The sequence below is a fragment of the Cynoglossus semilaevis genome, chromosome 14 (assembly GCF_000523025.1).
Source record: "Cynoglossus semilaevis isolate Cse_v1.0 chromosome 14, Cse_v1.0, whole genome shotgun sequence".
In the NCBI taxonomy this organism is placed as follows: domain Eukaryota; kingdom Metazoa; phylum Chordata; class Actinopteri; order Pleuronectiformes; family Cynoglossidae; genus Cynoglossus; species Cynoglossus semilaevis.
In genome coordinates, this window is record NC_024320.1 from 17,361,829 (window position 1) to 17,371,616 (window position 9,788).

Genomic DNA, 9,788 nt, shown 5'->3' on the forward strand with positions numbered 1-9,788 from the left:
TACACGATTAGAAAACTTTTGTTGATTTAAAAAAAAAAACCATATACCTGTTTTTGGATGAGTAACCATAAGCTATTTTAATCATTTTTTAACTACTACTATAACAACCATAAGGTTTAATTTTTAGATGTTTTTACCCCCAAAGTTTGTCAATATTGACTAAAGGTTCATTCAATTCTGGCTATTTGAACGTATTGCTCAGTTCTAACTGCTGTGTTTTGGGTAACGTAGCTAAAGCTAGCTTCAAGATGACATCATAGTTTGTGTGTACCTGCTGTAGGCGCTATATCAGAGGATAAGCTGATGTAAATATACACTAAGAATAGTGAAAACACAACTCATTATTATGGCTGTCGTTTAATGCCATTTATAGGTCAACAAAACTAAAATAGTAATTATAAAACATTGTCTAAATCTGCAACAACATAACACAACATTTTAGCTCTGACATTTCCACTATGAAAGCCATTTAAAATAATTAAAGTAATTTTAAAAATATATATTTTAAACTTACTTTTCCCATAGAATTACTCTGACTTAGTCGTCCATTGTACTATGAACTAGGGATTCGTTAATACATGGTAAAACGTCGGCATAAATTGGTCATTCCTCAAGGTAAAGATAACAACAGTTCTCTCTGGGAAAAGCGGAGAATATTATTCATCGCTCTCCACGCTACACTTTCGTGAAAACAGCTGATGTAACTGCACAGTCAGTAAATGTGTGCTGTGTTTTTGCCCAGGCTGTGAAAAGGAATTTCCTCCTGGGGACGACACTCAGCAAGTACGGGAACTGTGGCCCTGACGAACATGTGACAAAACAGCGCCCTCCTCGGGTAATTTATATGAATTACATTAAAAACCAAAGCACGATTGTAACTCAGGTCATCAACAATAGAAAGAACTTTTACCTTATTGAAATCTTTTCGCACGTGTGTGTTAACTCTTTAAATGTTGGTCTCTTTAAGTTTTAAGTTAAGGCATTTTAAGTGACTGCGAAGAACATAAAAAGTTTATAGTCGTTCATCCCGTTTCTTTTAAGCATATGTGAAAGAACGGTGACTCTGACAGGAAACATTCTGATTGGCTGTTTTGATTTGTTTCAGGCAGTGGTTGATCTGTCTTTTCAGGCTAATTATCATTATTATAATAATAATCATTATTATTATCATCACCATCACCGTGGATAGATCACCAGTCCATCACAACAACATGCAGAGATAAACAATCATCATCTCTATGGTCAATAAGAATGTTCTAATGTTCTATGTGTTTGGATTGTGGGAGGAAACTATACTGTATGAGAAAGACTCCATACAGGAAGACTAGGGATCCAACAAAAACTAACAAACTAGTGATTTAATTCATGTAAAACAATTCATGCTCACCACTTTTTCCACCCTGTGGCCACAACATCCTCTAAAGTTAAAAACAAACAAGTTGCTAATGCTTCTGTTGTTACTGTAACTGTACACGAGCTTCAGGTTTTCAGGTAAAACACATCTGCTTACTGAAGCACACGACCTGAACCCAGGTTTGACTGAACCTTGGCCGACTGAGGTTTGTTGAGCGAGCACCGACTCCACTGCTGAAAATGGACAAACTTCTACGAAGTGCTGACATCACCAAGTGTCCCAACAGAAGCAGGAAATGAAATTTGGCAACTTTGCACTTCTGCTGCCGTGCAGATACCCACACGTTGAGAGCACACAGCCGTTTGCTCTGCCATATCAGAGCAACACTGACTAGTTTCCTGCCGCCCTGGTGGCTGATGGTATGTAAATCACACAGATGTAGGAACAACAGGGAAGTGAGAGCCACTCTCTGTGTGTCTACAGCCAGCAGAGCAGATAAAAACAGTTCACACTCCTCTTTGTACCAACTTTGCTGAAGCCAATCAGACTTTGATTGAAGCAACAGGTAGTTAATGTGTAACAGCGTCAGTGTTAGGTAGCTCACAGCTCCGTGTGTGACGCAGTCACAAGACCAACAGCGGTGAAAACCAGGACTCTTGTGGGGATTTGGTGTGTTTGTGTATGAAGCTCAGCTGCATTTTTTTTTGGTTGTGAGGAACAAAGACCACTGCCATGGTGAGTGCTGACCTCTACTGTTTCACACTGTTTACTGTAGTATTCTTTTAAACTGACCCTGGTTGACTGTCTTATAACTGGTCTTCTTAAAATCCTTCTGTTTGGTTTGTAAGGCCGAGGACTAAGGTAGAATATGTTTGAGTACAATTCTGAGTGATGTCTGGTTTACTGTATAACTCTACCTTCACAAAGGCCTCGGTGAGCGCACTCATGACCCAGTTATCTGAGGCAGGAAGTGAAGTTTGATCGTTGTTGTTGGAGAGCCGGGGGAGGCAGGATCTGATGATTTTGTCAAAACATTGTTTTGTTCTTTTGACAGACTGACACAGGCTCCCAGTTGCCAACATCTGACCCGCCCAACAGACTTGACCATGTGCAAGGTCAGGTTAATGAGGTTAAAGTCATTTTGAAAGACAACATCAATAAAGTGCTGGACAGAGGGGACCGATTAGACGAACTGATTGAGAAGTCGGGCGACCTACAGGCCACGGTGAGTATTTCATCATAAAACTGTTGAAAACTGTTGTGAGCCAGTTACTCATCAGTAGAGCACTGACACCATTTCCTTATCGCCGGTGTTCCATGAACAATAAACATATATGACCACAGTGGTATCGTACAACGTGTCACTTTTGTAAACATTACAGAGCAGTGTATGTGACGTGAACCTGAAGTCAGTTCGGTCCCAATGATGGCTAAATATAAAGAATCAAATGAAAACAATAAATATGCTTATGTCACCATGTCAAATCGTCAATTAGTTCGCAGAGAGAGAGAGAGAAAGAGAGAGAGAGAGAGACTGCCATTATTTGTTTTGTTACGGAAAAAAATGCATCTTTGTCAAATTTATGTTATTATCTCTGGATTGTTATGATTCATCAAGCTTAAATAGAATTGTTATTTACTGTGATTTTTATTTTATTTCCCAAAATGTAGGGAACAATTAAAAGGAACTTAATTTCAGTACCACGGCAAACCAAAGGGGAACTCTAATAAACGTAGTTCAATATAATGTAGGAATTAAAGGACCCTTTTATAGAACAGGGGGACGTGCCGGAGAACGTCTTTCACACCAGGTCATAACCAGCTATTTTGTCTCTAACTCCGATAGAGCTAGAGCAGAACGTTTTGCAGTGTCAGAAGAATTTAAATAGTTTATATTCAAGGTTGGTTAAAATGAAACTATGACATAGGAGAACTTTTTGCCTCATTCCTGTTTGAATAGTATTTATCTCATAATTGACTACCATTCATCTCATTATCTTCCTGGTCAGTACCGGTCGGCTCCTCTAAACCATTGTACTCCAAATCTTCCCAGCACTGATAAACAGTCTGTTCACCTGATCACATCAACACCCCGCTGTTCTAACAGCGTTCTGTTTTTCCTTCCGTTCTCCCAGGCCGACTCGTTCCAAAGAACATCTACACGTGTGGCAAGAAAATATTGGTGGAAAAATGTTAAACTAATGATTATAATTGGAATAGTCGTGCTGATCATCGTTATCCTCATCATCCTCCTCGCAACTGGGACAATTTAACTATTCACCAACCACCGGGGTCTGAAGGCAATGACAACAGAGGATAAAATTCAGTGATGGAGAAAACTTTGACGCAGCTTTTAATGAGTCCGCATTTCAACTTTTATATTGTAAGATCAGAATAACTGTAAATGTCATTTGAAAATATTAATTTTTATAAATAAACTGTATATATTAGGGCTGTTAACTGATTAATTACAGGGTAGCTGTAGATTAATCATGATTGAGGTAAAATAACACTCAACAAAATACAACAAAAATGTATTTTAAAAAAATCCAGAACAGAAGGACAAATAGCAGCAGGTGGATGTATGTGTTTCACACCTGTTTTTAATGGTGACTAAACCAAATGATGGAACTGTTGATGGAAAAATGCACTATTTCTAAGTCAATTCCATTTTACAAATTAGGGAATGCATTCAACATATTTAGTATTTTTACCAGCCCTAGTATATACATATGTATTTATATATTTATACTTACATACTGTATGCATGTATAAAACATATTTGAATTAATTTTTTGGGTCAAGAAAGATTTCCTCAAACACTCCAAACTTCTGAACATAAAACCAGTGAATCACAACAACTATATGTTAATTACATTTATTTGTTGCATTTCTTCATGTCCAATACGCTGTATATATTCTGTATGTTTATGAATGTAAAATTCTTGTAACGTGTAATGTGTGAGTGATGAGTACAATCAGCGGATACATTATAACAATGTTTTTTTTTTTTCACTTCCACAAAACTGATTATATACTCGACCTGTGTGAAAACCCAATCTCACAAACGTATATAATAAAATTAAATTTACAAAAAAACAAAACAAAAACAAAGCTATGGTTGAAAGCAGTAAATACAAAAACAGGCAGAACCAGGGACCACTTATACCTAATATTTAAAAAAAAACAAAAAAAAACAACAAACAAACACAGCTTGCTTTAAGATACAACAAATACTCTGGTTAATATAGAGAACATGTACTGTAGGTCGTACTGATCACCAGTCACTCTCTAACGCTCAGCTAAGTGGCCTGTGCTGGAAACCATCATGTCTTTGGCCAAGTGCTCCACCAGTGCGTACACCGCAGACTTTTCTTCATCACACTGAACCTACGGGAAACAAACACACACAGGTCAGCTGGGGGGGCGAACAACAGGCAGGTGAAAATACAATGAAATAGGAATCCCCTGTGTTTAAAAAATGTCCAGTGTAAAAAAAAAAAAGGAACTGAGAACAATTATTTTTTTTCATGTTACACTTTAAATAATGTTAGTCCATAAGCTAGGAATCCTGAGGTGTAAAAAAAAACTTTAGTTAAAGCCCAAATACTGAATATTACACATTCAAGACAGCATTACATGCAAATATCTGCAAATGTAGTAAAATGTTGAATTATTCTGGTTTTACAAAAGGTTATCAGGAGAAGGTTTTGTTACAGGAAAAAATCAAATGAAAAAGGAGGAGTCTGTTCCAGCACTGCCAGTAAAGACAAATACAGTAATACATATAGACAAAGTACTTTATCCCCCAGTGCAGTAGAATCCAAATACGGACCAGGATTTAGCTCATGGACTACGGGCTACGGGAGCTAAATAAAGAAACAAGCATTTAAGGTAAATATTAGATACAAATGTTAGCAATAGGAACTGGAATGTCCAGAGAAAGCTGTACATTTTCTTTGAAAAGCAAATACTTTTGTTTCAGATTTATTATCATTTACTTGTGAAGGAGTAAGGGCCTGTAAAAAATGAAAATGACATGTGTATATTTTAACGTTTTACATTACATACAGTTGCAAAGAAATTAAACAAAGAAAGAAAGATGACAAAGCTGGACGTGTCCCATATTGTTTAGTTTAGAAATGCGGATACAGGATGTTGTAAGACCATACCAAATGGCAGCATTCGAGAGCGTATGCTTCTCGTACCCAGTCCGCATTGAGCGGGCCCTGAGAGTATCTGGGAGTCAGCTCATGGCCTGCAAGGAAGCTCCGCTGGCAGGTACAAACAAGGTATGTCAGAGTTAGGAGACAACACACTTCCTTTTCTGTTTCCTTGCACATCCTTAACTTTGGCATCCATTTACTGTAGTAGCAGTACTTTACCTGTTAACTTTACAGTTAAAAAAAAGAAAGCAAGAAAAGGTGCAAAAGAGGCAGCAGAAGGCCGGCTGTTACAATAATCGCCACAAGACTGTAGCCGCTATGTTACCACTACTGTAAAGCACTTGAGGGTGCTGAGAAAAAGAAATTATTCATAATGTTACCAAACAATCAAATAAATAGAACTACTTTAAAATAAGGCATGTGGTAATTATCCATTGATGCGTACCTACTTAACGATGAGGTTTTCCCCAATTAATATGGCTTGTAGCTGTTGCTGTGACCACCACGCCGCGGTGACTTGCCATATCCAACGGACTGATCTGGGCATGTATTAGCAGAGGAGAGTATTTCAAAGTATTTCTTCCATTTTTATGACTTCACCACTGTCAGGAATTGAGTGGGATGTCTGAGCAGAGAACTTACTGTCATAGTCACCGTAGCCATAATAGTTGTTGTAACCAGAATAGTCATAGCCACCGTATCCTCCGTAGCCCTGATTACCGTAGCCGTAGTTGTTGTAGTTTCCATAGCCCTGATTCCAGTAGTTGCCGTAACCCTGGTTCCAGTTTTGATTGGGTCCTGCAATAACAAAAAAACATGAGCTCCAATATACAAATATTTATGAAATATTACAGGCCTCCACGGTGAATAGGTGAATACAGGATTTTTGACAAACTAAAAAAATCTATATATGAACATGTGTCAGTTAGACTTTTCCTGAGAAAGACATTTTAAAGAGGACCTTGTGCTGCTACTGTTATGTGAATTAATATGGTTACATGCCCAAGGAATTGATGCACAGGAGTCACAAGAATAGAAATCTTGCATTATACCACTACAACAGTGGTGCACACCAGGTGAATAGACAGGGTGGAGGCGCAAGAACGACTTCATGTAATCAAGGCAAAGGTCGAGCAGCGAGCTCTTGACAAAGAACTACGGCCCATGTTTGATCAAAAGTCAAGACCCGATCTTTGACATTGCTTTGTGTTAATTAGACTAACAAAAGTTGTATGGCAGCATTGGCCGCCTTTCAATCTATTCAACATCACAAACATCTGGTTTGGGGACCATTTTCCAGATTTTGGCAGATCATATAACATCTACTAGGCAGACACATTATTTCTGTGCACCAAAACCCTGACGACGCCAATTGCGCATAACATGTCCATTTTGATACAACTCAATCATATATGCAGTAAAGTACCTGAGCCTAGGAGAAAAAACAAAGACTCATTCAAAACTGTACAGTACCATGACTAAGGTCAGAAACCAACAACAACTTATAGTCCAGACTCACCACCACCTCTTGGGCGGGACCTGGATGAGTATGCACCTCTGCCTCCCCAGTATTGCTGCTGCTGGTACTGTTCCTTTGACATCGCCACCTTGATTTCACACTAGAAAACACAGGAACGTTCAGACATGAATTGATAGTGGACTACAATCATCTCTAAAATCTATTGTCAAGTACCTTGCTCAGTCCAATGTTGTGGTATTTTCTCTCCATGATCTTCTTAACTGGCTCCTCCTCGTTAAATGTGATGAAGCAGAACCCTCTCCTTTTGTTTGTTTTGTTTTCCATGGGAAGTTCAATGGACTCTATCTGTTTATCATCAACACAACATTACATTCATTTGCCTCAATGCTTTAGCTTCAGTAAACAGAAAATGAGAAGTCACACACCTCTCCAAAGGCACCAAAGTACTCCCTGACTTTCTCCTCAGGAGTGTCTGGAGAGAGACCACCAACAAAGATCTTCTTCACTGGTTCCTTGCTTTTCATGGCCTTGGCTTTTTTGGGGTCAATTACCTTTCCATTCAATTTATGTTCCTTTTGTGTAGTTACCTTAAAAATGACCAAAAAAAGGTTAAGATTAACAACTCTGTCTTCAGATGACTGAATTTTGTAATTTTCATTTCTGTGCATCCCTAATGACTTACTAATGATAGACTAATAACATGACATGATAGAGTAGAATAAAACTGTTATACTGTTTTCTTTTATATTACTAACTGAAATTTAACAAAATAAGTCAACATTATTTGTAATTAGCAATCGTTTAAAAAAGTGATGCTGCGCCACAATAACTAACTAGTGTTTCTTTTTTCAATTCACAAGTGATTTTAGGAAGATGTTATAATTCTTATGAGGTTCACATGATCGGTCCTATAATGTCACTGTACTGCAATAAAAATCATTTTAACCAACACATAGTTACTTTGTAACACTGCTCTTTAAACCTACACAATTTGAATGCACACATATTCCATATTTTACAGCATGCATGTTACCTTATCAACACTTTCTGGGTCTTTAAAGAGCACAAAGCCAAATCCTCTTGAACGTCCAGTAATGGGGTCCAGCTTTAGTGTGCAGTCTACCACTTCCCCAAATTTACTGAAGTAATCTTTTAGGTCTTTCTTGGTCGTGTCCCAGCTGAGCCCCCCGACAAACATCTTTCTGTGGATAAAACAAAGCAGTATTTAAGGGGGGTAACGAACTGTCACAGTGAGGTGATATTTGATACTCAAATAATGTATTGGACAGCTTATGGAACTATATTCGATTGTGTTTAGAAATGTCACTATGTAGGTAATTTTCCACGTACCCTTCATCCTCCTCGTTTTTACTGGCGTCAATCCTGGATCCCTCGGCCTCGCCCTCCATCAGGCCACCGTCCACGCTCGCAGACATCGGCTCGTTGTTGTTGTCCCCGTCTTCGTCCATTTTCATCATGGCCACATCGTCGTTAAAGTCGTAACTATCCGACATATTTGTGCTTGGAGCCCCGACACTAAAGCTTCGTCAAAATTTACAATAAGGGATACGTTAGCTGCAGGCAAACGATAGCTAACGCCGCAGTATGCTAATATGTTGATATTTTTAAAGTTTGCTTAAATCATTTGATTGACACTAGAATAATAACAAGAACACGTGCATGCATTTATATCTACAAGTAATCTTACCGTTAATATGGGCTAAATGTGCTATTTGTTGCTAAAGTGTAACTATTTGCTCAACTTTATTGCGTGATTATTTTATAGCCGATTTATTAGCCGTAGCTTCGTTCTTCTTCTGACGCTGTGAGGGGACAGAAAATGCAAAGTAAGCCCAACACTGCCGCCACAGCTCATGTGCGGTATTACTCAGATGGAACCACTGTCGTTGAAGAAAATAGTTTCCTTTGTACTGATAGTCAGTTTGATGTTTTCTATATGCAAACCGAGATCATGTAGCGTCTTGCATATTATTAATTTCCAAATTGTTTTTGAACCAATTGCCAGGTTCCTGGGTGTGTTTTTAAATTTATTTTTATGACAAGTAATTTTTATCAATACCCAATTAATAATTATGCTTAATACTGATTAATCCACAGTTGCACTGTGAGTAAAAATGTAACACACTGTCAGTGTTTTGGCAACGGAAATGATAAACACAAATAAATAAAGTAAATATATTGTACTTTCTCAAACAAAATGTAGGTGTTTTGTCTCAATTACAGGTTTAAATGTTAAACTGGTGATTTTCCTATAAATAAATGTGTGTACTGTGTGAATAGCTTAGTAGTTAATGCGAAATAACAAGGTATGTTAATATGTCGCACTAGACCCAGTTAAATAGAAATCACAATTCTATACAATAATATTGGTGTATTTGTTTTTTAAACGTTAAAAATCTAAGGTTTGGGGATTCGATAAACCTCCCAACAGGTAGGTGGCGGTAATACCAATATTTTCCCTTTGTCTCGGTGCTGTGACTGTCGGTCCTCCTTCGAGCAGGGAGTGGACTGCAGCGCCGCCACTTGAACATGTGGGCTCTTCAAGACTGCGGTTTTATCCAACTCAGAATTTCTGCTGCCAGATAATGGCAAAGACAGGTCGATAGAGGCCAACAATCAACCGAGTACAGCACGGTTGTCTCTTCGGGGTGCTCGGCTCTTCTTTTCGCTGCTTCCACACCACAGTGCCGCCGCTGCTGTTGCGGGCTCTCAAAAATGGCCACTGTTCCCACTCCTGCTGGAACCTCCGCGCTGTTACTGGGTATTT

General features: G+C 38.4%; 3 protein-coding genes across 19 annotated transcripts in view; 2 read left to right on the forward strand and 1 right to left on the reverse strand.

The window, feature by feature from the left end:
• The first annotated feature begins 1,694 nt into the window (after positions 1–1,694).
• Positions 1,695–4,445, forward strand: LOC103389921 (vesicle-associated membrane protein 8). The gene is made up of 3 exons (XM_008325560.2): positions 1,695–2,089; positions 2,409–2,579; positions 3,490–4,445. The coding sequence occupies exons 1-3, from the start codon at positions 2,087–2,089 to the stop codon at positions 3,625–3,627; spliced, it is 312 nt and encodes a 103-aa protein (XP_008323782.1). The 5' UTR covers positions 1,695–2,086; the 3' UTR covers positions 3,628–4,445.
• Positions 4,217–9,608, reverse strand: LOC103389920 (heterogeneous nuclear ribonucleoprotein D0). Of its 17 annotated transcripts, none has more exons than XR_003051813.1 (10): positions 9,470–9,608; positions 8,351–8,542; positions 8,034–8,202; positions 7,426–7,587; positions 7,214–7,345; positions 7,040–7,139; positions 6,163–6,318; positions 5,970–6,074; positions 5,527–5,628; positions 4,278–4,744 (listed from the first exon to the last, which is right to left on the reverse strand). XR_003051813.1 is itself a non-coding variant. In XM_025062631.1 (9 exons), the coding sequence occupies exons 1-8, from the start codon at positions 9,550–9,552 to the stop codon at positions 5,992–5,994; spliced, it is 1,068 nt and encodes a 355-aa protein (XP_024918399.1). In that variant the 5' UTR covers positions 9,553–9,608; the 3' UTR covers positions 4,217–5,628; positions 5,970–5,991. The 17 variants fall into 17 exon arrangements, 15 of the variants coding, with proteins under 15 accessions (XP_024918399.1, XP_024918404.1, XP_024918403.1 ...); XR_003051812.1 differs by having other exon boundaries at positions 5,966–6,074; XM_025062631.1 differs by having other exon boundaries at positions 4,217–5,628; positions 5,970–6,065.
• A 46-nt stretch (positions 9,609–9,654) lies between these two features.
• Positions 9,655–9,788, forward strand: part of enoph1 (enolase-phosphatase 1) — a 3,554-nt gene continuing 3,420 nt past the window's right edge. The window contains exon 1 of the mRNA XM_008325554.3: positions 9,655–9,782. Coding sequence (XP_008323776.1) covers positions 9,737–9,782 — 46 coding nt within the window. The 5' untranslated portion in view covers positions 9,655–9,736. The remainder of the gene's footprint in view (positions 9,783–9,788) is intronic.